Source organism: Brachyhypopomus gauderio, chromosome 7 (assembly GCF_052324685.1).
Source record: "Brachyhypopomus gauderio isolate BG-103 chromosome 7, BGAUD_0.2, whole genome shotgun sequence".
In the NCBI taxonomy this organism is placed as follows: domain Eukaryota; kingdom Metazoa; phylum Chordata; class Actinopteri; order Gymnotiformes; family Hypopomidae; genus Brachyhypopomus; species Brachyhypopomus gauderio.
Window position 1 is genome coordinate 27,383,455 of NC_135217.1, and position 26,300 is coordinate 27,409,754.

At 42.8% G+C, this 26,300-nt stretch overlaps 4 protein-coding genes across 5 annotated transcripts; 1 reads left to right on the plus strand and 3 right to left on the minus strand.

Annotated features, from left to right (window-relative positions):
- Window positions 1-251: 251 nt before the first annotated feature.
- crot (carnitine O-octanoyltransferase) lies at window positions 252-12,819 on the minus strand. Of its 2 annotated transcripts, XM_077012920.1 has the most exons (16): window positions 12,267-12,819; window positions 12,029-12,153; window positions 9,935-10,116; window positions 9,406-9,530; window positions 8,986-9,094; window positions 8,435-8,528; window positions 7,025-7,150; window positions 6,593-6,694; window positions 6,411-6,494; window positions 6,221-6,328; window positions 5,910-6,040; window positions 5,407-5,530; window positions 5,212-5,290; window positions 4,812-4,905; window positions 2,487-2,606; window positions 252-2,345 (listed from the first exon to the last, which is right to left on the minus strand). In XM_077012920.1, the coding sequence occupies exons 1-16, from the start codon at window positions 12,379-12,381 to the stop codon at window positions 2,225-2,227; spliced, it is 1,839 nt and encodes a 612-aa protein (XP_076869035.1). In that variant the 5' UTR covers window positions 12,382-12,819; the 3' UTR covers window positions 252-2,224. The 2 variants fall into 2 exon arrangements, with proteins under 2 accessions (XP_076869035.1, XP_076869036.1); XM_077012921.1 differs by lacking the exons at window positions 12,029-12,153; window positions 12,267-12,819 and adding an exon at window positions 11,891-11,977.
- Window positions 12,820-13,670: 851 nt separating this feature from the next.
- acbd7 (acyl-CoA binding domain containing 7) lies at window positions 13,671-16,396 on the minus strand. The gene is made up of 4 exons (XM_077012928.1): window positions 16,241-16,396; window positions 15,377-15,494; window positions 15,218-15,280; window positions 13,671-14,839 (listed from the first exon to the last, which is right to left on the minus strand). Exons 1-4 carry the CDS (start codon window positions 16,250-16,252, stop codon window positions 14,766-14,768), a joined length of 267 nt encoding a protein of 88 aa, XP_076869043.1. The 5' UTR covers window positions 16,253-16,396; the 3' UTR covers window positions 13,671-14,765.
- Window positions 16,397-17,670: 1,274 nt separating this feature from the next.
- On the plus strand, window positions 17,671-19,069 carry rpp38 (ribonuclease P/MRP 38 subunit). The gene has a single exon (XM_077012927.1). It carries the CDS (start codon window positions 17,905-17,907, stop codon window positions 18,754-18,756), a length of 852 nt encoding a protein of 283 aa, XP_076869042.1. The 5' UTR covers window positions 17,671-17,904; the 3' UTR covers window positions 18,757-19,069.
- Window positions 19,070-19,689: 620 nt separating this feature from the next.
- On the minus strand, window positions 19,690-26,300 carry nmt2 (N-myristoyltransferase 2). The gene is made up of 12 exons (XM_077012926.1): window positions 26,139-26,300; window positions 25,196-25,313; window positions 24,824-24,968; window positions 24,536-24,654; window positions 24,161-24,252; window positions 22,296-22,412; window positions 21,826-21,996; window positions 21,552-21,660; window positions 21,288-21,458; window positions 21,013-21,180; window positions 20,743-20,880; window positions 19,690-20,576 (listed from the first exon to the last, which is right to left on the minus strand). The coding sequence occupies exons 1-12, from the start codon at window positions 26,249-26,251 to the stop codon at window positions 20,556-20,558; spliced, it is 1,482 nt and encodes a 493-aa protein (XP_076869041.1). The 5' UTR covers window positions 26,252-26,300; the 3' UTR covers window positions 19,690-20,555.

A 26,300-nucleotide genomic window follows, 5' to 3' on the forward strand; every position in this document is an offset into this window, starting at 1 on the left:
AGGTTTACTTCTGATGCTTCAGTTAAAAAATGACTGAAATACATAATGCCATAGCATTTATTTATGAAACTAACATGGAGCACTCGATTATGTTACCTTCTGGTACAGTACTGTATTGTGCTCAGGAGATAAAGCACTGGCTTTCTACAATTTTGGAATAAAGTTTTTCATTGGCCAAGTTGAGTATGCATTAATTTTTTAATGAGTTTGGCATGACACTTTGTATATTGACAATCAGCCAGTCATATTAATAAGTTTCTCCAAGTTTCAATTTTATTAACTTCTACATGGTATTCAAGGTTAGCTAAGTGCTAGGGACATATTCAAACCTGCAGTTTATTTTTCGATTACAGTGCATTCATGTGTAAATGAATTTATAATTCATATAAAACCCATATCATTTGAACCTAATCATATCTAGCATCACAATTACCTCCAGCTTCCATGTGTCTGCAGTACTGAAACTGATGATTGATAATCCTACAGTTCAATCCTCTACTTAAACAATTCACAACAGAAGCACTGGCTCTGCCATTTAAAAAATCTGGAAAAAAAAACAACTTTCCTATATCATTCAGACACATTCAACACAAATCAGCAGCTACAAAAATGGATTCCAGTGAGGTTGACAAGTAGCATGTTGCTATGGGAATCAAATGCAATATATTTTATATATATAATAAAGCACAAATGTGCAGTTCTGAAACACTGCAAGTGCTGTCCTTGAATTTAAATGACTGTTATACAAATACAAAATTATCATTTTGAATTTAACAAAAAATTATTCTGTGCGCTCCAACTGCAATTGATCTGAAACATTTCTGAATCAAAATTCAGAAGATAAAACCATTGTAATGAGAAACAATAGTAAAATGGGAAAAAAGATTAAATACATCTTGTTGAGTACAAACACAAATACATTTAAATGAAACTGCAATTGGTAAGTTCAGCGTTGCTGGTAAATTAGGTTGACAATTACACTGGACAAGTCAAATTAACAGCAGATTAACAATGAAGACAAACTGTAAAAAATAATATGTATGCTGCATTGTTTGTGTTTTTGCATTGATATTTGCATGAACGGAAAAGTTAGTCTGTGCACATTCACATTTGGAAAATCTCTTTCCTATTTCACACCAGCTCCAAAAGACTTCACCATGAGACAAACCCTGAACCACCACGGATAAACAGTTAGAATTAACAAGGCCACATGGCTGGTGTATGCATAGTCTCGAGCCCAGGGGTTCAGGTTGGTTTTTTTTACCATCAGGTGGGATTGGAGCATTTCATATGCAAAGAAAAGTTTGTTTCCTTCTCACATTTCCTGGGTTACTCACTCACTATCTTCACATCTTCACTGGAAGAACATGACACGTGGTGCAACCTCACTCCACTCACCATGATTCACACGGGGAAATCAAAGCTAGCCTAATAACAAAAATAACAACAAAATAAGAACATCCAAATTTGGTTGACATTATATTGATTCCAAATTTGGCCAAAACATTGTAATATCAACGTAATATGTAATATTAATTTACTATATGAAATGACAATGAGAAGTTCCCATTTTTTGCACGTTGAAATCAATCGTCAATGGATTCACACGGATGGGCACTGAAACAATTCTCATCAGTTTGGTTGTTCAGTGTGGCTACTGATGAAGTTAAGCCCATCCAACATTACAACGTCTTCTCCACATTCTTCTCAACTTGCATTACATATTGCCAGTATTTAGTAGCTGATGACTTTATTGGCATTAAATCTCTACACGTTGCGAATCTCACACCGATGGACTTAAGTGCCACCAGTGACCAGGAACAATCTTAAGCTTAATTTCACTAGAAATTAGCTTTCCTAATTTAAAATGGCTGTATCTTTTAACTGAAGGCATATCAACCTCCAGCAGCACTGATAGGCATAGTACTACCTGGTTCTACTCATCTGATTCAACACATATAGATGAAATCCTATTAACAATATTCCTTGAACAGAAGTCTCCAAGACAAAGGAAAAGATTACATATGCCACCTAAAAACGGTTCACAACTGGTTGAATAATCTGCCGTAATCATGGAATTCACTTGCAAACTAACTGAACTGAAAAGGTATTAATGTAACTAAAAGGAAGTCATGTTAGTCAGTGCTAGCTTATCTACATACCACTAACTGATTGGCTCTCTGGCCAATACAAAAAAGGCATCGGGTTCCCAAAAGCCTTTGCTCTATAACTGGGAGCGGGTTGTGATCTGCATGATATCATGGAAGGAAGTACACAAGTTCTGGAAAATCCTCTCGGCATCTGTCTCTGGACTGGACTTCCAAGCCGTACAGGAAACGACGATCCTTAAATTGGGAGCAAAGCATACTGGTTAAATTCCACTCTTAATACCTGCCACCCTGAATAAAAACTGTGTCAGGAACACCATATTTCTCTTCACCTAAACACACATCTAAGACTTGTGTTTATACACTTTCTGGGCCCACCTGTCATCACGGATACGGTAGAAGATGCCATAGCCATGGTGCACCATGGGTGCGACGGCTCCCAGGACAGTCGTGTAGCCCACCAGGCTGGAGGAAATGACAAAATTCCCACCACCACCACTGCATAGGAAGAGAAGAGACAGAGAGCACTTCCTCAAAGTCCATTACGGTTGGTGTCGTACGGATCTGCTTGTGTTTATCATTATTTATATTATGTCATGTGATGTACCAAACCCAGGGAACCAAATCTGACCCAAAAGAACACAATAGGAGCTTTGGAGAAGGTTCAGTTCCAGTGAATGGATAGTAACATCTAACTAGACTTGCATTTCCTGAAGGAAATACTATAGGGCTTGAAAAGGTGTGCCCTAGAACAGGGGTTCTCAACTGGTCTCAGCCCGGGACCCATATTTTCTCATTGTCATTAAGTCGCGGCCCAGTTTTATACAGTACAAATTTTATAACAAATTAAAAGGGTAAACAACTGGTGGTTACCATGGCAACAAGATTGGTTTGCATGCTGGGCTCCAGACAAAAAAAATTACTCAAGGAGCCAGTAGGTCCTAAAAGGAAAAAATCAGACACCAATAACTTTTTCTAGGTGCTATAATAATATACAAACTAATAAGCATCAGATCAGCTGTTATTTAGGATCTCTGCCATCCAACATGACTGATGTCTTTCTCTTCCTTGTAACTGTGGTTAAGTTGGTTTCATGTTCGCATATTCAGAATTAGACACGTTATTTTAAATGTACTACTGTCACCGTCTACAAATGACCTTAACATGGACCGCGGTCGTAAAGGCCCCAGAGCACTGCGCACACTGTTTTTCTGCAATAATTTCAATAGTTTTTAAATTATCCATCATAAGAGCATAAAACAAGTTATAGTACATTAAGTGCATACTAATCAACAACCTTGTTTTGTGGACTTATGATGGACCGTTTAAAAGCTATTGAAATATTTGACAAAAACTGACCACCACAAATTGGTGCAAGGTATAAATACCCATCTTTTAGTTGTAGGTTGTTATTTAGGATGCACCTAATGTAATACAATTTCTTTGGTGGTCTTAGATGGACCGTTAAAAGTTTGAAATTGAAATTATTGCAAAAAACACAGAGTGCGCAGATTTCTGGGACCTTTACAACCGCCACTTGCGTCTGTGTTAAAGGTCATTTGTAGCCTTAGACATTGCAGTGGTGACAGGAGTATATTTAAAAGAACATGTTTTTAAAATACATCTATTCCTGACGTAAACAAAGTTGTAGATGTTTGTTTTGGTTGCTAGAAATAAGAATTTGCATATTTTGGCACTTTTAACTTGAAGAAAGAATTCTGAATATGCTAACGGGAAACAAACTTTACCAAGTTTCCTAGTATGCATATGAGTGACTTTTGATCCCATTAAAATGAAATTGTGGGTTTCCTCAGGTGTCTCTGGTTTCCTCCCACAGTCCAAAAACATGAAGGTTAGGTAAATTGGCATTCCCTGACTAATTCACAGCGTTGAGGCCTTTGAAATGCAGTTTGAACGGAGTCTGTACGTTAAGCGGTTCGGGCTGAATTAAACGCACAAATAGTGACAAGAAGCAGCAGTGGGATAACAATATAGGGCTTTTCAAGCCATGTAACAAGGGGTGCTATGGTAACTGATATAAAACAATGGGTGCTATGGTAACTGATATCAAACAAGGGGTGCTATGGTAACTGATATCAAACAAGGGGTGCTATGGTAACTGATATAAAACAATGGGTGCTATGGTAACTGATATAAAACAATGGGTGCTATGGTAACTGATATCAAACAAGGGGTGCTATGGTAACTGATATCAAACAAGGGGTGCTATGGTAACTGATATCAAACAAGGGGTGATATGGTAACTGATATAAAAACAAGGGGTGCTATGGTAAGCCCTTAATAAACAGAAGCCCTATAATAAACGGAAGTATGTGGTATAACAATATAGCTATATATTATATATTATAATAATATACTGTACAGGGCTGTACCAGTTTTGGGTTCACCTGGAAATGTACAGGGTGCGCCAGTATATTGAACCGTAAAACAGGACAGGCTATTTACAATATAATATAATATATTATTTATAATATATTAATAATCTACAATATCTCCATTGTGTTTTTTCTGGGAGAAGTGGTGGTTGTAGAGCCTTATGGCTGCAGGGAGGAAGGATTTGTGGTTACGCTCCTTTGTGCATCTAAGATGTAGCAGTCTGCCATTGAACAAGCTGTCCAGTTCAGTCACAGCTTCATACATGGGGTGGGAGATGATACAATAATACATAATATTGATACAAACCTTTTAGCATAGAGAGGGTCTGAATAAAGCTCAGGAACAGGAAGTCCCTCTTCCTTAGCAATCAGGTAAAGGCCCAAAAGATGTCTGTCAAAGCCTGAGCATACAGAGAACCAGAGCATAAAATATATTCTTACACACATTTATGAGTTCATCTGAAAATTGACTTGGCCTCTAAATAAATTATTATTGTACATAGGACATAAACACTGAAAACACTTTAATGTAGAAATGTAGCAGAACCACTCAAAATACATGTACCTAATTATACCAAAATGACGTATGATTCAAACAGGTTTGCTGACTGAGAGTAGTTTTGATGTTAACCTCACTAGTGAGTACAGGTGAGATGTTCAGGCTACTATATGAGGGGAAGTGCATGCACTTCACACGCCACACGCACCTTTGCCGTTCTGGGCCTCGCCCATCAGCTGGTTGTGCTTGCTGGCGGCTACGAACAGGGCTCTTCTCTTCTCCTCAGCCTGCGGATTAAAACCAGCATTAAAGATGCCACGACAGGAAGGAAAAGCATCTTATGGGTGGATGTGGGAGTGTAGGGAGGAGGTGTAGGGAGGAGGTGTAGGGAGGCGGTGCCTACGCTGGCTGTGGGGCTGAGCATGAGCCGGCACCAGTGCTGCACTTCCGTCGTGCATGGCCTCATGGTCTCGGTGCGGCCGTGGTAGAAACGGCGCGTGGTGGCAGTCTCGTAACAGCTGCCGGGCCTGAGAGAGAGAGAGTGGTGGTACATGGGTGCTTGTCTGGCGTGGGACCCGGCCTAGCGTCAACCTGTGGGACCCGGCCTAGCGTCAGCCTGTGGGACCCGGCCTAGCGTCAGTCTGTGGGACCCGGCCTAGCGTCAGCCTGTGGGACCCGGCCTAGCGTCAGCCTGTGGGACCCGGCCTAGCGTCAGTCTGTGGGACCCGGCCTAGCGTCAGCCTGTGGGACCCGGCCTAGCGTCAGCCTGTGGGACCCGGCCTAGCGTCAGCCTGTGGGACCCGGCCTAGCGTCAGCCTGTGGGACCCGGCCTAGCGTCAGCCTGTGGGACCCGGCCTAGCGTCAGCCTGTGGGACCCGGCCTAGCGTCAGCCTGTGGGGTGCTCACCTAGCATGCTGCCTGAAGTAAGCCAACTGCATGGCAAGCTGCACGAACGTGTCAGGGTGCAGTTTCCTCTTCTTGATTGCCGCTTTCCCAAAAGCCGTGAAGGCTCGGCAGACGACCTGCAGGTCCTGCGTCTGAAGATGAAGATGCGTTGGACTGACTGCAGGATGCCGCTACTGTATGCAAGCGGTGCTGTAATGCTTTTACATTTAAAACATCTTATTGTTAAAGTATTATTCATCATGTACTTGAGGCCCTGTGGTTTATGTACTTTGAACCACATTTCATCCTCTGTGTGGATGTATGAGACTCACAGTCTTGCTGTACTGTTCTTTAGCGAGTGCGATATCTCTCCTCACTCGGTCATCCACAGTGAACACCAGCTCTTCTGGAACAGGCAGATCACGTACCAGCTCTGAACCCTGTGAGCAACACGATTATGTTAACTAACTAAAACACACACACCCACACACACACAAACGTGTGGGCACACAACTGTCTTACCTTCCATTGGCCACCATTTGCTTTCAGTTTTTGGTCCATATAGTAGCACAGAGACACAAGGACCATGGCATCATAGGGAGAGTGCTATAATAACAATATTACATTATTCTTATAACAGTAATTAAAGATCTCTAATGACAATGGCTTATGATGACTAATGATGGAGAATGTTCTTTGCTTACATCGCAGTTTGAGGCAAAGGTTCCATCAGAGAAGCTGATGGTGTTGTAGGATTTATCACCCCAGCGGATAGTAGGGTCTCCAGTTAGAGCCAACAGGGTCATCTACAATAATGACATATCAGATTAGAGTAAATAACCACAAAAACAAACACTCTTATCCAGAGTACCAGACATATTAATCAGGATGACACTGCAGGATGACACACATGGCACTAAACCCCATGAACTGTAGATGTTCGACAACAGCACTGTATGCACACGTGTTTGAGAGCAGTAGTCTAGGTCATGTGACTTTAACTGCCTTTTATTATTGGCTACTGCAAATACCGTACCTTTGACCCATAAAAAAGTCTCTCCTTTTGAGATCTCTAGAGTGTGTGTGTGTGTGTGTGTGTGTGTGTGTGTGTGTGTGTGTGTGTGTGTGTGTGGTACCGATGTGTAGTTCTCAGGGGTTGAATATGGTCTTGCATCATCCAGTGAGATGACGAACAGAGAGCTCTGGATGGTCTCCAGTATCGTTTTGTTTACGGGATCGATGGCGATCAGGTGCTCCCGAGCCTGATGGGATTGGGGGGAGTGGTCATCAGACAAAACATCTGTCCATGTACAACTGAATTTCCACTGTTAATAAACTGCTTGCAGTCCCAGAGAAATGCTGCATTTCAATGCTGCTTTACAGACCAACAACTAAACCCTGAAAATAGTCCTTTGTGTTTAGTGCATGGCAGTGAGACTGTCACAAAAGTGCATTCTGTTAATAAGAACATTTTTACATTACTTTACATACATTAAAACCACAAAATCTAATACTACATTTCAATATGACCAAACAAAAGGAGCAAAAATCCTACAGGGACCCCTGCAACCCTCAGTGTGAAATATGCAGCAACGTGTCTAGGGTGAGGGTTAGGGAGAGACAGACAATTAACTCCTCATTGAAGCTGCTGTTACCAATCTGTCTCCCCACGCTGAACCACAGCTGATACCACATTTCACATGCAGTTTACGCATTAACTTGTTTAATGGCTTAATTGCATTAATATTGTTACTGCTGTTTTTTGTAACTATTATTGTTGTGGTTGATTTTATTAGTTTATCAATACTGTTATATAAACTCTTATGTTAAGCTGATTTCTGACACTGAGCCTCTGACACTGAGTCTCTACTCCTTGTACCATGGGCTGTTGTTTGTTCTGGCCTTTTAGTCTCCGCCTATAAGCAAGACCTTTGCTGGCTACACCAATATCTTGATTCTCTACTATCTACTCATGTCTGTATAGCCCCTTGTCTTCTGGTCTTGTGTGTGGCATTTTGTGGATGACTCCTATGCATTTCTGGTGGTGTCTCTATCTCTTTATGGTTTTGTGATCCTGTCATGGTTTCTGGTTTTGTTTATTTGACTCGAGGCTTCATGACCTTATGGATTCTGGATCTGCCCCCCAGCAAACACGGCTAAGTTCATGCCTAGGTGACCTTGACTTTTTGTGTGTGTGTGTGTGTGTGTGTGTGTGTGTGTGTGTGAGAGAGAGAGAGAGAGAGAAAGAGACCGAGACAGACAGAGACAGACAGATACAGAGAGAGATGCATGCTGGTTGCTGAAGGGTAGCTAGGTATAGAAAAGCAACTGATGTGTCAGAAACCTAACACTGACACCTAACATCTAACACTTGACATGAACCTCAATCACTGGTTCAGGACTGATGGTGATTAAATTGAAGGACTTTATTCCCCATTACTGGAAATCTGTCTTAGGTTAGACAGCATTCTGCTGTACACTGATTGTCTGAGCGATGATCAAATACAGTCTGATGTTGGAGCACTGAAGGCAGTTCTGTGTCTGACCTTAGCCCAGCGAGTCCTCTCTTCTGTGGTCAGGGCGGCCACACCATCACCCTCCACCTCTGCATCACAGTTCTCTTTAATGTAGGTGAGCTGCCTAAAATATAACACACACACACACACACACACACACACACACACACACACACACACACCCTATTAAACACTGTCACAGTCCTGACTACTAGCACACCCCACAGAAGCCAACATGGAAATCAATGGGCCATATTTATAAAACCTTTTAATGTATAAACACTGATGTAGGATCATATATTGGCTTGTACACGGTCATAAACACAGTATGGGTCCTGAGCCCAGGTCAGCACTGTTTGCATTGCTGTTCAGCGAGGACAAATCATTTGAAACTTCAGTCCCATTTGTCATGCCATCTGTTATACTGCCATACCAATCATAAGCCATGACCTTCCTTCAAGGAGAAAGTCCTCAGAAGGATGAAGACAGAAATCTGCTTCGCAGGGGGCAATTGTCAAACCTCAAGGTAGCCAAGGACTATTTATTCAAAACTAGTCTTTTACAGCTGTTTGACACTATACCTCAGTAATTCAGGAGGAGAGAGAATGCGACCGTCACAAAGTACGTCAAAGGAGAAGACTCTTCCACGGCACATCACAACAAGGTGAGAGGGACATGGTCCCTCACTCTCTATAACACAGGAACCACAATGTCACAACACACAAACACACACTTCATTTTCTTCCTTAGAACACAAAGACATACTTTATCCCTTAAAACACACACACACACACACACACACACACACACACACACACACACACACACACACACACAAACACACACACACACACACACACAAACACAAACACACACACACACACACTTCATTTTCTTCCTTAGAACACAAACACATACTTTATCCCTTAAAACACACACACACACACAAACACACACACACACAAACACAAACACACACACAAACACACAAGCAGTATGACCTGTCTTAAAGTAGTTGAGGATGGTGTCTTTGGTGACGCCGGGTACTTTGCAGGTGCAGAAAAGCATGCGGAACTGATCCATATCAAAAGGAGTGTTTCCTGCTTTATGGACAGCCAGCCTCTCCCTGAGCCACCATGACAGACACCACACAGCACAACGACAAACAGTCAGTACTTCTTATAAACACACAGCCTAGCAGCCATTCTGGATCAAATGTGCCCAAACAGCAACTCTAGATTACATTACATTCCATCATGAAACATCGCTTCATGTTAAACTTGCTTTAAATGCTTCTCAAGAGTCTAAATCAATACTATTTTCAGCATCTTCGTTAAAAGACATACTGTCGTGAACCCTGAGGCCAGAACCCTCTCTAATATACTTTAATGCAAGATGGAAATTTGAGCAGGAAAAGTACGGTCACTCTGTCCTTATTCTTCAATACTCCTAGTAAAAAAAAAATCTTTTCTAATTGAGTTTGCCTCCCCTTTTCGATTTCCCAACATTGGGGTTTTTGTATTTACTCACGTGCGGATGAGGTCCCAGTACTGCAGTGTGAGCCACACAATGAAACTGGTCCTCTCCAGCTGGGTGCCATCACAGGGGGGCCAGCAGTGCTCCAGGTAGGGCCCCGGACCTCCAAAGTTCACATAGAGCTGAGACGGTATGCGGGCCTCCAGATATGCCGTATCCAACCACCATTCCTCCAGCTGGACAAGCGAACACCGTAAACTGAAGTTTATTATTATTAATACGGTTATTATTATTAGCCTTATTATTTTATTATATACTCATTATGAACGCTGCTAGGCCTTATTCATCAAAGCTGCATGTGGCGAAGCAGCTTCTGCTGCATGAAAATTTATTATTTACACATAATTTGCATCTCATTTGCAAAAGACACACCCTATTTGTTTTGCATTAAAGATGTCCTTACTCATTCAGGTGTAGTGCTAGTAAACCTAAAATAAATCAAGCATTAAATAAAGAAATAAGTTAAGGAAGTGGTCATGTCTAACTCCGCCCCCCTCCTGTCAGTCATGTCTTCGTTGTGTTTTTCCATGTGCTAATGTTTGGTCTTCCCATGTGTTCTCCTGACACGCCTCTGTCATTAGTTACTCCTCCCCCTTTGTCATTGTAATCACCTGTTTCTAGTTCGTTTGGTCATTTGGTACTAGTATATATTCCTCAATGTTATTCTGGTACTTTCTGTGGTACTTTCTGGTTGTTTTTCCTCACATTTGTTCCAGTTAATGTTAGTTAAGTTGCCACGTCGGTCAAGTACCCTTCGTGTGGGCAAGGTAACCTTAAATAGGGAAATCAGCCCAGTGCTTGGTAGACCTGGCTCTCCACAGCACGTGTCCACCTCCTGATACCCCACCATTACAGACGTAAATAACAGTCTGTTTATACATATGTGAAGGATTGATTACGAATCAAGACCTAGAAAAAGTCTGCAAAATGTATGCATTTAAAAATGACAAATGTTGACACTAATTAAACTGAATTTCCTACCATGTAATAGTTTGAATAGTAATTATAATAATTAGTAATAATTTCTATTGGCTATTATTTATATCAGTAATGACATTGATTATTCTGATATTCTCAGGTTGTTAAACTATTATATCTAAATTTACACTCACCCAGACCAGTCACGAGTATTATGTTACAAATATGATGGTGGTGAAAGTGATGAATAACGAAATGATGCGACATTTACATGAGCTTGTTATAGATTGTACGCAACTTTGATGAATAAGGAGCGGTGTCTCTACAATTCAAGCATCGCATGAGGGTCACCGATTGATAGAGGTGAGAGCTGCCCCTTTTTTACAGAACGGGAGCAGGTGCCAAATTCAGCACCCCCGCCTCAAGATGCATAACCTTCTCGTAGGTACAAATTTCACTCCAAAGCGCCCAGTTTTCTTTAGTTCACCACCTAAAGTCAGTCATTATTAGTGATGGAAATGGCCGATTTACAGAGTAGACCTAAATGTTGCATTACGACTTTCAACCGAAAGCGGAGCTAATCCCCATTTTAGTTCAACATTGATCGAATGCATTAGAATAGGACCATACGTTTCAGCAAACACTGAAAACGTTTTATTTCAGCATTTTAGAACCGACATATATATTATATGTTTATTTTATGGCGTTGGTTTGCCTAAAAAGGTGAGTTTACAGGCCCTGGCGGACGGAACGGAGCTGTGTAGGCCTATAGTTTATGGGGAAGTCAGTTTGGAATCTAAAGCAGCATGACCGGACCAGCCAGTGGCCTGAAAATAATTTTAGTAGCATATACTTGGGAGCATTTCATTGCATAAGTACTAGAGCCATAACACGTTAATTCTGTAGCCAAAATAAGAGAGGGTGCATTTCCTGAAAGGTGATCAATCATAAAGAAAATCACCTTGTAACATTCTCTCTGATGAGCTCAAAACTATTTTATCCACACAGACGCAAATAACCGGTCTATGTTACCTGTATGTTTCGTGGATGTAACAAACTGGGATTCCATCGCTTTCCAGTATGTCTGACCCACCTGGGTTGCATCTCGTGGCGGAGGTGCTGAATTCGGCACCAAACAGTTTCCACTAAAACGGCCCGTGTCATTGTTACCCAGTTGCGCTTGATCTCGGCTCGCTGCAGGAGTCTTTGGTGAAGATGTCGTCCCTGGCCCTCCCCAAAGCGTTTCACCACGGCCGCTGTGTTGCGATATTCATCCTCGGAAGCAAAAGGCTTCACTGGAGGAACGTGCAAAAATAGTCGAACTTTCCAGTACCAGTGCAGGACCGTATGTAAAACCACGCAGGTAACTGCGGGTGCAGCTGTTGTAGAAACATCACACACGTCTTACCTGCATCCAGATACTTCTGCAGGGTGCCCTCAAGAGAAGGAACCGGCAGTGAAGGCAGAGTGTGCTGGTACCGAAAGGTGCGCTCTGCCGTCGATTCAAACGTTTGGTTGTCCATTATCTCACCTTGATCTACCGACGTCTTACAAATACATCTAAACTAGTTCAGCATCAAGTTTCAAATGTTCGATCGCTGTTCAAGCGGTGGAGAAGAACTTAGTGGCGTTGATCAGCGCGCGTGTTGCCCATCAGCACTACAAGGACAAACCACTACACCTTTGAACTACACCATGAACCAGACCGTGCCAGCCACGAGAGAATAAACCTGATTCAAGGTTGGTCGTTGTGCAATGGTTTACAAAGCTAACTTACCTCGAGGTAAGGTGCAACTAACCGCAAAGTGCAAAGTTACCATGTGGTGAACGACATGGGTAATTGCTGATGCAAAATAGGAAATGTTGTTATTGTTAACATCGACGCAAGCTATGTTGCCAAACAGCCAGTTCAGACTGGGCTGAGTTCCCGTCACCTTTGCCCTAGAATCCCGTAAAGCCGAGACAGCGTGAAGTTAAACACCATGGACAACTGCAAGATGGCTGCCTATGTAATCGTTTTTCAAAATATTGGGACCAACTTATTTTCATATCTGCAACTTTAGACAAAATAATTGTCTAAAAAAATTATTAATTTTAAAACAAATACAATAGCATACTTATTAAATTAAGCTAAAGGTAAAATAATTTTTATATGTACACTGATTGTACACTTTATATGCGAACTTGTATGTACAATCATAAATCTGTCGAAAGCAATGGAAATGAGCAGTCCTATGACCAAAAGCAACAGTCTTATATTTAATTAAATGTATTATCAATAGGATTGTCATTAAACAGACCCTGATTCAAGCAGTAAGCCAATATGCATTCCAAAAACTGCCCTGATCAACGACGAAAGAAAAAATAGGCCTAAATCCTAGAAAACTGGTATTCAAATTTGGAAGTCGAATCAAAATCCAGTCCTGGAATTCGTAATCCATTCTAGTTGATTAAATGAATAATGTAACTGGTTGGCCATCATACCTGACTTACAGTTAAAGGGAGGATGAAAATGAATGTCAACAGTATTCACACTGAATTAGTTACCATTCGAATGCCTGGATTCCTAATAGTGCAATTTTCTTCTTATCATTTTTATTATTAGTTATTACTGGTTTTACTGATGGTGAATGTTTTACTTACAACCCAAAGCATTCCAAAGCATATGATTAAGAGAATTGGTTTGTCGCGTTCACAGCACCACACAGTGGAATGCAGTAGAAATGAGAGTAGGTTGCATTTCAGGGTGGTTTGCATTGACTTATGACACCAATTTGGCATTTGATTGAATAAACACAAAGGCACACGTATACCCACTGTAGAACGGGTCTTTTATTTTTCATTCTGGAACGTTTTACACATGCCACTGTTTAAACGCAGTCTTGGGTGCAATGCATCGCTGTAAAAATTACATTTCACCGTGGCATGCGCTGTATGCTCAAAGCGGAAAGCAATATGGCTGTGCCTTGATTACACTTTAAGGTGTACCGTATTCTATTCTGACACAAGTTCAGCAATTTTTAATACAAGGCCTGACGTATCTTCTTCAGTAACGTAGTCAAACGACGCATGGTTTTCCTTTTCATTCTGGAACGCGTTACATGTACATGGAAACAATGTCGTGTGTATTGTATTTCATGTTTTTCCACTGTGGCTGCGTTTCAGTTTGACACTAATTCCTCTCCATTGGCTACTCTGACAGACTGAGAGGGCACCTCTATGCCCGCATGGTGATGGACTTTGTAACAGTCCAATCCAGTCAGTCCAGTAAGGTCTAGATGAGGGCATGAATGGTGGTGGCACTGTGTCAAAGGGTCTGGACAAAAACCGGGCCAGATTTACCATTCCACTCGTGTCCACAGTTCAGGGGTCGACTGCCCCTCGCTGAAAACGTTCTTTTGCTAAGATAGACAAAGAGGCTTCTGTTGTGTAATGTGAGATTGTGTGTGTGTGTGTGTGTGTGTGCCAGCCACTGATGCTTTTCTCTTCAAACCTGAGAGAAGAGCTGAATGTTAAGTGCTTTCTACTACACAAACTCATTAAACTCAATTCCAGTAACTGCTGAAGGCTACTTCTCCATCTTTAGATGTCTTGTTTGTGTAAGCAGATTTAACTTTCTGTAAAATAACAAATTACACAATTTTTATAGCCTATATAAGCTAAAAGCAAGTTCTACTGTTACACCCTTTCGGTAACCTTACCAAACTTATTACAGTCTTACCAAATTGATTAAATTATAGTAATCAGGTCATTATGTCAAGAATAATAGATATTAAAGGTCTATACTTTTATCTTTAGTAAATAAAAAATGTGCACATCTGTCAATGTCTTGTGTAAATCTGACTGATGTTATTTAGATGCTTGTATATTCTAGGTGTATTCTAAGATACAGGAGAAGAACAAGTCATCACATTCCATTTTTATCGATGATTTCCTGAGCCAGGGCAACGTAGGCCGTCATGGCATCATCTTTGGACATGCCTGATGGAGAAATAATGAAACATTCAGCAGGTAACAGATCACAACGTGCAGATCAGACAGGGTTGTCTTCTTTAAAGTATATAGTGTTTTTAGCGTGACACTACCTCAATCATATAGTTATTATGTTGAAGAAACACAGTGCAAATGTAGTCCTCGTACACAATAATGATACTACTTTATCATTTATGACACATGATTTATAAAGTGCTGCCTGTTATGTCTGTCAATTCCCATCCCGGCCTTCTGAGACGTATGAGATGCCTGAGACGCAGTCTTCCTGATTGTTTGAAAGCTGGGAAACAGAGACCTCATTGGGGTCTCTGTGGACTGGATTGGGAAGCCATGGATTAGATAATGCAGAGTACAGGACCCCTATACCTTTCCTGGAATCCCAGGCCTCCCATTTGGCCTTCCCCTTCATATCCAGCATTCCAGGTTTATCTGCATGGAACAAAGCAGGTGTATTGTGGTATGTTCACACACAGTAACAACAGACTTAAATAAGGGCTTGAACATCGTGTGCGAACAAGGCCTCACCAGTGTTAATGTCCCCAACCATGGCCTGCTTATAGAGTCCGTATAGGTCAAGCAGCTCCTGGTCAGATGGCCTGGTCTTCACTTTTTTCACATCCTCTGCATATTGATCAAATTCTGCCTGCAGGAGACAAAGGATGATTAATCATACGAGTCCCATTACCTGCATGTTAGGGGGGAAAAATCTACAAAAATATGTGTGTGTGCATGTGTGTATATTTACATATTTGATCATATTTATTTATATAATCTCAAGAACAGAACACAATTCTTCTTAGTCTTGTAAAAACAACCAATGAATATCCTTTTTCTCCGTCCATCCTGTCACTCAAACTTTTCTTAATCTTAATCGCGGACCCACGGTCATTGTATTAAGAATGATATATGGTTCAACTAAACAAGCAATGAGACGGGCGTTCCACTATTTATCCCCCACCCCTCCTCCTCCTCCTCCTCCAGCCATACACATAGTCAGGTTGTGAACGAGATGAAGATGAATTTCTCAAAGTGGATTTCATGTCAAATCAACAGCAAAACGTGCAAACAAAAATGAGTGTACCCTAGTGGAGTAACACCTCAAGTAAACGTCATTCCACCATGGGAGACAGGCGGACAGGTGTGGCTGGACAACCCTGCAACACTAGTGTTGACGACAGAGCTCCGATGTTGTAGAATGCATCGGTACAACACAACTATTGTGAACATTGACTCAAAAATTAAACAGGCCTCGTAATCTTTAAATATTCGGTTGCTAGCAGTGCGACATCCAAAAGTCTTTTGTTCTCTTCAGATGTATCAAACACTGCTTAAATTGCTCACAGATCATCACGTACAATCAGATTAAAACTGAAAAGGGAGATAGTCTACCTTCAAAGACATGTTTAGTCTTCTCGATGTTGCGTCCGTCTGTTGATGAATTACAGCGACCTAACGGAGTGTCCGTGTGCCGCAGTGCAACCCGATTGGTCGAGGAGAGCCAATAAAACGCGGCTTCAAGGTCCGTTTGCGCGCCCTGTATTGCCAGATTGGAGGCTTTCACGTCCGCCCAGGCATCTTGTGGTTCGACTCTGCAGTGGTTTGAACAAAATGTGCGCTGGTGCTCGATTTTAAAAATAAAACTTATTATATCCATTCTTAATCGTGCATGTCCCGTAACCTAATCGTTCACCAAAAGTTTGACTCTATTATTTCATTCGGTCACGTTACGCATTGCTAAAGGCACCTGCAATGTGTCAACCGCGTGTGTGTTATATTGACTGCACTGGCTTTAGGTTTATATACTTTTACAGTGCCTTCAAAATGTTTAGCTCATACTTTTGGTAGAGACAATCGTTGCCACGGATGCCAAAGTGGGGAAAACTAAACTTAACGGACAGAACGAGGGATTTATTGTGATTTGTCTTTACTATATGCCAAATGGTTAATGCAACTGTGCTAGACGTCTCGATTATTGTCGCGTTACTTACAATATTGCCGTTGGTTTTATGACAGTATTGACATTGGACGCTCTTCCGCGTGGGTGCAGAGACGAAACGGATGAGACATTCTGTCTCGTTATACTATTAGAACATGGATTGACATATAATTTCAGAGTTGCATTACGAAGATGCACCTTCTAATATCCGTTTCAATTTAGGATGTAAGGCCCGTGTAGCGTAGTACACAGAAAAAAACTGGAGTGTTGAACATTTCCGAGTTGACTTTCACTGTCAAAGAGTAATTTAGTTCGATTTAAATTACAGAGTTGATCAAATCAGTGTTAATCCATCTACATGACTACATGACCAAAGATGTCGTTAAACTCCACGAATTTCACTTCGGCTGGAGAAAGGGCAAAACGAAATTGGTGAACGTCAATTCTTGAAAATGTCACCAGCATTAAAATGATAGTAGTGTGATTTCGATAGCCTAAACCTCTGTATCAAGGTGTATGTAGTATTATTAAACAATGTTACCACTGTATCAATGTGTATGTAGTATTATTAAACAATGTTACCACTGTATCAATGTGTATGTAGTATTATTAAGCAATGTTACCACTGTATCAATGTGTAGGCCTATGTAGTATAGAGCCCCTAATATTATGGGGTGAGCGGGTCTTGAAAAAACACTGGACCTTTGCTGTGTATTTTTGCTAAAACGCTCAAAAACGAATTCGTGTACACACTACATCCTCTGCATGAATTTGATTAGTAAGCATTTTTCAACACAGTGGCGCCGTCGCAAAAACCGACTTGCCATACACGAAGTGTAGACGTTCGGCCAAACGGTAGGTGGCGGTACGCGTTTATGTGTAATGTTGCGATGTCAAACCGCAGAAGAATGACTAAGATGGTAGCGCCCTGGGATGGTTTTGCATGATGGCGAATATGGAGATGAAATGTTGGATCTGTACTCGTGAAAACGTGAACTTATCTAGAATTGACAATTAAAATACAGTTACCATACCAAATTAATTTGTTACATTTTAGAAGTGCATCAGCCACTGGGTTAAAGACACCAACGTCGTGGCTTTAAACCTGGACAGCAGAATGGCCAAGCGAGCCAAAGGAAAGAAGGAGAAACAGAAGCCGGTCCCGGTGAAGACGTCCCTCAACAGCCCGTACGCCCTCAAATGGACGCCGCTACAAAAGGGCCACGGGCCTTTCATCCTGAAGACCGTGAAGGAGAAGATCGAAACACTTGGATTTAAGAAAAGACACGTGAATGTCCCCAAATGGAAAAAAAGAGATCCGAGCAAACAGCCAGTCTCGCCCCCCGGTGGCGCAGTCGAGTCTCAGCAACTGGGTCGTGTAGACGCGACCACCCAACCGCGCAGTTGGACCCACACGGACGTGAGGAGACAACTGGCGATCGGCATCAACGAGGTCACTAAAGGGCTGGAGAGAAACGAGCTGAGCTTGCTGCTGGTGTGCAGCTCGGTCAAGCCTCCGCATATGACCAGTCACCTCGTCCCGCTGAGCAGAACCAGGTCGGTACCGGCGTGCCAGGTGCCGGGTTTGAGCGAGAGCATTTCGCAGGCTCTCGGCCTCGACAGCGTTCTCGCACTGGGCTTCAAGCGAGGGGGGGAGACGTTCGCGGATACCGTTGACGCCGTTGTACCCAAGGTACCGCCGCTCGACGTGGCCTGGCTTCCCGCGGAAAGAAAACGTGCGGCGGGTAAAGCCCGAGCCGAAGAGCTGCAGTCTCCGCTGTCGCCACCAGAGGGCCCGGAGGAGCGGCCTGAAGACGCCCAGCCAGCAAAGGGGCGCAAGAGAAAACTCGATCATACTGAAGCTGCAGAGGGGCCAGACGTGTCGCTCCAGCCCCTGAAAGTAAAGAAAACAATCCCCAATCCCTCCGAAAACCGAAGAGAAATAAAATTAAGCAAAAGTGACCGATGACATGATCGAATGACCGAACAGTATTTTTGTTTTACAGCAATGACGAGTCGTGTTTCAGTTTCTTACATTGACACTTGATAACTACTCAGTACATTTCCTATAAAGTCGAGCTTGCAAGAATAACTGAATCGTGTATATTTGTTTCAGATGATTTTATTGAATCAAATATCCATGCTGGTATATTTTGATGTATATTTAACAATTAAATAATTTGGGAGGCCCCAGTTTTCCACATGGTGCTGGTAGGTTTCTTTAGGTTTGTTAAATAACCTGCAATGGAGTTCAATAAAAATATCGTTTTCATAAAGTCAAAGCAGAGTGTCATTTCAAAACTACATCTGATAGTTAAAAAACGACCTTTCAAATAAGGCAAGTACTTAGGGTATTCTCACCAGCATGACTTGTGAATTCTTGGACCATACACATCAGAAAAGAAACTCATGCTCAATTCATACAGCAAGCTTCAGGGCAGCATACGCAAACTTGACATTGGCCAAGTGCCCTGGCTCTCAGCAATAAAACCACTGGTTTAAAAACAAGCTCATGATTTAAAATGAAAGACTAGTTTTTTTTCCTTTTTCTAAGCATGATACCTGGATGTGTGCTTGTTTTTAAAAGCACTTGTGTTAAATGCACTGTTCCAGACTGTTGACACATTGATGCCAGCTAGAACGGAAGCAGAACCGGGGTGTTTTCCACTGTGTACGAATGATCAGGTATCGGAATGTCCCACGTAACAGTGACGGTATCGTTTAAATCAGTAACGAGCAGGAGTTTCTCCAAAAGCACGGGGAGCGCATCGTCCATGAAGAGTATCATCAAAAAAGACAATGCAAACATGATTGTTCATTTTGTCCAGTATCTTGTGCTTGTATATGAAAATTCCCAGGACATGCTAACAAATGCACCACTCAAACATTTTATCCTTTCAAACAGCAGTGTGATGGAAAGTGTCATTAATCAACAATACTGACAATAATAAAAAACAACACATTTAACTTAAATACAATTCTAAATATCAGAATTGCTGGAAATAAAAGACTACACAGTGTGGAATGAAGGCTACATCTGGCTTCACAAACACTTAAAACGCCAGAACCAAACTTACACTTAAAACGAGGATTGACATTCTTTCCAAATGATAAGACCTTAAAAAACGCACACTGGCGCATTCTGCATAACATGTTGTGCTTCAAAAATACAATACATTCATTCTCACACGCGTACCCAGCGATAAGCCTCGGACCTAATGATAAACCTGTGGCACTCCTGTAGCCTGTGACATCACAGGCAGGTCCTCAGTAAAGATTTTGAATTTGACCCCCTGCCCACGTCCTCTTGAGCCCCATGTAAACCACACAAGTAATAAATATCTGGATGCTAGTTCTCTCACTAATATTAATGCACGTTCAAAGAACAAAAAGGGAAAAAAGTTTGACTTAATCGGTCGTCGGAGAACCGTACGCATGTGTGCATTTTATAAAATGACATTAATAGTTTAAACATGTTTTAAGAAAGTAAAGCCTAAATGTGTGTGTTTGTGTGTGTGTGGATACATTATGAAGAAGTTGGTCAGATGCTGATGTTCGTCACATTCAGATGTATAGAGAAAAACTGAGAGAAATCTCTCTCACTACCAGAACATGTAAGAGCTGCGTGATGGAACTCATTCATTTTGAATGGAGTCTTTTTCTTCTGGGTTTCTTTTTCCCCCCTTTTCTTTTTTTGTGTATTTGTTGTCAATTTTTTTTTTTTAAGTCTTTGCCGCCCACCTCTGGAATTAGCCAGCCTGCAGCTCCTTACTGTAGTACAAGTCCGACCTGCAGGACAGGTGAGAAAGGGAAGACCAGTCAGCATCACATGATCATTTCAAGATGACAAAGCACTTCATAAGTCACCCCGAATATTTTTATATATATTTTTTGATAAACTGCCCCAGGCCCTGAATAAACCGAAGAGTGGAACATTCCGTCCGGGTCTGCCCACCTTCTCTGGGTCCATTGGGGGGCATTTCCAGTTGTAAAGGTAATACTGGAGGTTTCCATCTCCAATACCAAACTTGAGCTTTTCCAAGAAAGTCTTGTTCTCCATCAAATCCAGAGCGTTAAAAACATCAAAGCCTTTCTGTAATGGAGACAGAGACAGCCAAAAAAAGGCATTACCCCTCTGGCTGATACACATGCATTCGACGTATTCAACAGGTACATCGGAAACCCCAAAATGTGCAACTCGATGGAGAGATGGAATACTTCGTACAAGTTTAGCGAGTATGAGCGCGTCGTTCATCAGGTCTATAAGCGGCGTGTCCATGTGCACGTTGTAGAAGGAGTATGCTGCCTTCAGGCTCTTGTGTAGGGGGTGGTGCATCACCGTGGACGGCAGCGTGTAGAAACTGGTGAAGTCGGTCAGCACGCCACCCGGACCCTGACGCAGTACAGGAAGGGAGACAGAATCAGCTCGGCCATGTGCCATTTGCTCGCATTGTTTAGCGACAAGTTGGGGACGTGGGCGGGGCCGTGGGAGGGGCTTACCTCCACAACATACGTGTCGATGATGTTCTCCTGTGGGAGGAACCAGTGCTGGACCTCCTCCTCGCCCATGGAGGGCCGGAGGTGGAACTGACTCAAATACCTCTGGAGCAGCACGGTCACTTGCTTCACGTCAGAGGCCACCATGGGCCTTAGGCCAGGGGTACGTGTGCTCTACACACACATGCACACATCATTTTCAGTACATGGAAAGACTTTAAAAGCAGCCTTGGAACACACTCCAGGAAGGTGAACACAGCTACTCACATCAGGTAACCGATAGAGCTTTATTGTTCTCTGTAGTGTCATATTCCTGCTCAGATGTGAAAATTTGACCTCAACAAGTTTCCTGGGGTTGAGAGAGCGATGCCAGTACCTGTAAAAGAGGGCACAGCGTAATGGAAAAAGATACTGCACAAACACAGATGGTGCCAGTACCGAGTAGACTGGAATGGCCGGCTTGGCTTATGCTAAAGTTCCCCGTTGGCTCTCATTCACTGTTAGCCACGTTCTCAGGTATCGGCTTAGCGTGCCGCGATACCTGCATGTGGAGACGGGTTTGGGCAGCACCACGCCGGCGGTGTACACAGCCTGGAAGATGCCCTCCAGGTTGACCCGCCGTGTGATCTCTCGGATCAGAACCGGAGCGACGCGCTTGGAACGCAACTTTTTATGCACGCACAGAAAGTTGATTTCCACCATCTTCTTTAACCTGCCGTATAAAGAGTGTGGAGGGGGGGGAGAGAGAGAGAGTTGCTCATCAAAGACCATGTTTAATATTGCCAACATTTATCCGTCATCATCTGAACGGCCACAGCTCACAAAGCAGTCAGGAGCTAAAGCACAGGCCTTCAGAAGTGGATCACCATCAGCCAGACTGAACCAGACTGAACCAGACTGAACCAGACTGAACCAGACTGAACCAGACTGAACCAGACTGAATCCACTGAGGGAAACAAAAGCAAGACCAGAAGACACGGGACCTCCAAGACTCTCGGATTATGAACTCACGTGTCGCAGATTTGGATGTCTGCAGGAATAGCACTGATGAACCCCACCAGCTTCTTATTGGACGATACTCTGACGCCACAGTGCCACTGGGGGAGCCAGCCAGGGGGGCGTAGTGCCCTAGTGGATCCAGAGGGGGGCGACAGAGAGCACCGACAAATGGCAGGTCAACATTTAAAATTTAGCACCATCACACAGGTTCGCACCTGCTTACTGTGTGCAACATACATACTGGACAGAAAATACAAATGACACCCATTACTAGGCTCCGGTGAAATACTGGTATATGGAGGCTGCTAATCTTTTGTTTACTGGTGTCATCATGATGATGTTTAAATCTCAGATAACAAAGTCAATAAAGCTCCCAACACCTTATTTTACCAATAGGGTTGCAACGGTACGAGATTTTTACGGTATGATAACAGTCTCAGAAAATACTGCGGTATCACGGTTATCACGGTATCACAGTTTGTTACATATATTATTAAAAGATACACTGACCCTTAAAGAAATTACAACTGAGGTTTTTTTTGTTCAATGAACTATTTATTGTAGAAACCTGGAACTATTGTATACAAAATGTCTCCTTTAAAAAAAATAAGCTGTACATGTGTTTATATAAATGCTGCAAAATTAGAGAAACCTAAATCATGGATTTCAGTACACTTATTTAAGTTTAAATTATTTAATATCTGATAAACTGAGCCTGGGTCAGTGTCTGATCAACAACTGTTGTAAACAGTCCATTTTACTGCCAAGTTGGAATTTAAACTTAATTAAGTTAAATATTTATACATATACTCGAAATGATTCGAAAAAATTCGCTTTTTTATCACATTATTTAATGGTTGTTTATTTTCAAAACTCTCATGTTTCGTCCTGGAATTTGTTAACGTAATACAAGAAAACTGTTCAGTCAGACAGCTATTTGTTGTTAAACGAAGTAGTTACAATTTCAAGCATTTTCAAGTACTTTAGCCTAAATTCCAGCACATTTCAAACCTGGAACACAAAGAAACATTAAAATCCGTCAGGTAAAGGTTAATCTGTTTTTGATCCGTTCATTTTCAAATTCTGACGTGCCTGTTTTTCATATGTTAAAACCAGACTCGGTGTGAAAGCCTTAAAATAAAAATCTCTATTGTGAGGATCACGTCAGAAATAAATCCCCTCTTTCTGCAGTATCTGGTTAACGTGCTGGGAAATATTGAAATGGACATTGAAAGTGACGTACAAGTGCTTGAATATCACCTTGTAAAGGTGTATGAACCCGGCAAACATGACTTTGTTCATTGCACTTAAGCACGGCGCGCTCAAAGTTATAAAACTCGTGAGGTGCACGAGGCCCTCGCGCACGGGCATAGCCACCGCAATTACATAATTTTCGCCGCGGATTTTAGTTTAGCCTTTTTTTTTGTTAAAAAATGTATTAAGTCTGATACACTTTCTGCCATTCTCACCGCTGTGTGCTGAGTAGCTGAACCGGAGCGGAGTTGCGCATGCGCGGGTCAGTTTCTCCGCTGGCTTGCTTTTTACCGGTAATAGGCAAACGCACACGGTATGATAACCGTGCATTTTAATACCGTGGTATACCGTGAAACCGGTTACCGCTGCAACCCTATTTACCAACATCTACAACAAGATGCGGCTATCGGGCTTTCTAAAAAGTAAAGAGAGAACGGCTTCCTTGTTTAAACAGCCATTCCTTTATCCTCCTATTACATATTATTTTGCATATTTCCTCCACAGCCTTTTAACCTCTTTGTATTTACCGCTCACCTATCAAACAAGAATCAAAGGACAAAGCAAAAGAACGAGCAGGGCGGGGCTTCACAGAGCCAGTATTGCGCCACCATTGCCTCACGTACCATTTGAGAAAGTTTGGCGAGTAGTCGAATCTGAACATGTTGTCGTCATCCTCCACGTAGTTCTCGTTCAGCAGCGTGTACAGCTCCTTCAGCTGCACCCGATGAAACAGAACACAAAGGGATGGGTTAAGCTCATGTTAACAGGTACTGACACAGACAACAGGCTTCAAGCAAGAATTGAATGAAGGACAATTGAACCTTTATTGCATTCATGCATGCTACCCTTCCACAAGGGAAGAAGAAACAATTATGAATAAAATTCATTAGGCCATTTCAAAGCTCATGATGGGGATACTGAGAACATTCCTGCATGAGGCCCAACATGGAGAAACAGAGACAAAACCAGATATAACCCCGCCAGATATAACCACTTACAACTTCAGCATTGCTCAGATCCAGAGTGTCCCACATAAAACCTTGTGGGAGGGAATATGGCTCCTGCCTGACATTCTCTTTATCCGGTTCAATTGGCCCATGAGTGGTCACTACCTCGTCTGTGACAAAGTAGAACAACAGTTTGCCAAATGCTCACACTGAATTAAACCACTGGACTTTAAATAAGCAAAACCAAGTACAAACATTATCAATAATATGTAGTACTGAAGAACCTGAATGCAGCGGCCCACCACGCGCCTGCAGGTCTGAGTGCAGTGGTGAACTTACTGAGCTTAGGGACCGGTTGGGTGTCCCAGAACTGGTACTTGTGCTTGGTGGCCTCGTCGATGCTCTTGGCAGGGCCCTGGCAGGTGGACAGCAGCTCCATGGCCCGCTGGATGTCTTGAAGCTTCTGCATGGGGATGGCTGGATTCTGAGGAGGAGAAGAGGTCAGGTAAGGTGTTGCAGCCATTACCCATTCTCACACATGAGCTCATCTGAGGACCACACTAACTTTACATTACTCAATACTCAATTACTCAACATCAATAGAAGCAGCCATTAGTGACTTTGCACCGTTGACTATGTTGAATTTTTTCTTCCCCTTATTGTGTGTGTAGGGGGGGTATAGGAATGTGTATAATTGTAAATCTTAATAACCTTTATCTCCTGAGAATCAGAGGCAGAATCTGACTTGGTTCCGCCTGAGCTGGGTTTTTCTTTCTTTCTCTTCTGTTTCTTCTTCTTCTTCTTCGCACCAAGGTCTCCACCAGGGCTCCTTTATAACACCATATCGCCGAACAAACATTGAACCGTGTAGATAGAGGTTTTACTGTCAACAATCCAATACAAGCTTCAATACTGTATCTGTAATACAGTGTAATACTTCAGGACGCTCTCACTACATCCAACAAACCTTACAGCCCGTTTGGCATTAAGAGCAACAAGGAGGAGAGTTCATACGGCGACACACCGTAATAAACGTCTTTAAATGAAGTGTTGTGGGTTGGTGTGAAGTTCTGGACGTGGTTATCTGCCCAACACACGCGGCTAGTTCGGGTACTGAGCGACTGAACGACCGTGATCTGCCCGACAACAGCGGACCAGCGACCGGGCTGCCATCTCCGTTACCCCGTCGTTACTGTCAGCAGCGCGTTAACGCTCGAACACGCAGGTGTGTGTGTGTGTGTGTGTGTGTGGCTAGCTGGTAGCGACCTGGTACCGTAGATAAGTTGGATATCTTAACCTGCACCGGTGTGTTAGTGTGTTTGAGGCGGTATGAGACAGAACATCCCCGCCGAGGTGTTAGTTAAGGCCGTCTAATAACACCACAATATCGGCCACAGTGGACCATGTTTCACGGCCCGCTACAGGGTGGCCCAACCCGGGGGGTGAACACAGGCCGCCGCTTCATTCAGACGCGGCCCAGTGGTGCGGTTAGCCGGCGGGGCGAGCACACGGCCCACACGGAGGCCCACACGGCGGCCCACACACGCCAGCCCGCGTCGGCTAACTGAGCAGGGAGCGTTGTTCGCGGTCCTGGCCGTCGTCGCTCCACTTAGACGCATTTTTCACGTTTCGTAAACAATATTGAACGCGTTACCCTTGCAAGTGTTCGTTCTCCTCCTCGTTGTCGCCATCGATGCCGCAGGTGTCCTGGTCATCCAGTTCCAGGCTCTGCTGGCTGGCGGCAGACTCGCTGTCTTCCGCCATCATGGAGGAGAGAAACTGTACGGCGCTAGCGGGCTGCTGGACCAGTACTGTG

Coding starts and splice junctions, on each gene's coding strand:
- nmt2 (XM_077012926.1), bottom strand. CDS start 26,251: ATGATGGCGGAAGACAGCGAGTCTGCCGCCAGCCAGCAGAGCCTGGAA. Junction 25,314..26,138: donor GAGAACGAACACTTGCAAGG/GTAACGCGTTCA, acceptor GGTGTTATAAAG/GAGCCCTGGTGGAGACCTTG. Junction 21,661..21,825: donor AAACCCGTCTCCACATGCAG/GTATCGCGGCAC, acceptor CCTCTTTTACAG/GTACTGGCATCGCTCTCTCA.
- acbd7 (XM_077012928.1), bottom strand. Junction 15,281..15,376: donor GGTTGGGGACATTAACACTG/GTGAGGCCTTGT, acceptor TGTTCCATGCAG/ATAAACCTGGAATGCTGGAT. Junction 14,840..15,217: donor GGCCTGGGATTCCAGGAAAG/GTATAGGGGTCC, acceptor TTTCTCCATCAG/GCATGTCCAAAGATGATGCC.
- rpp38 (XM_077012927.1), top strand. CDS start 17,905: ATGGCCAAGCGAGCCAAAGGAAAGAAGGAGAAACAGAAGCCGGTCCCG.
- crot (XM_077012920.1), bottom strand. CDS start 12,381: ATGGACAACCAAACGTTTGAATCGACGGCAGAGCGCACCTTTCGGTAC. Junction 6,495..6,592: donor CCTTTGCCTCAAACTGCGAT/GTAAGCAAAGAA, acceptor TTGTTATTATAG/CACTCTCCCTATGATGCCAT. Junction 2,346..2,486: donor TACCGTATCCGTGATGACAG/GTGGGCCCAGAA, acceptor TCCCAATTTAAG/GATCGTCGTTTCCTGTACGG.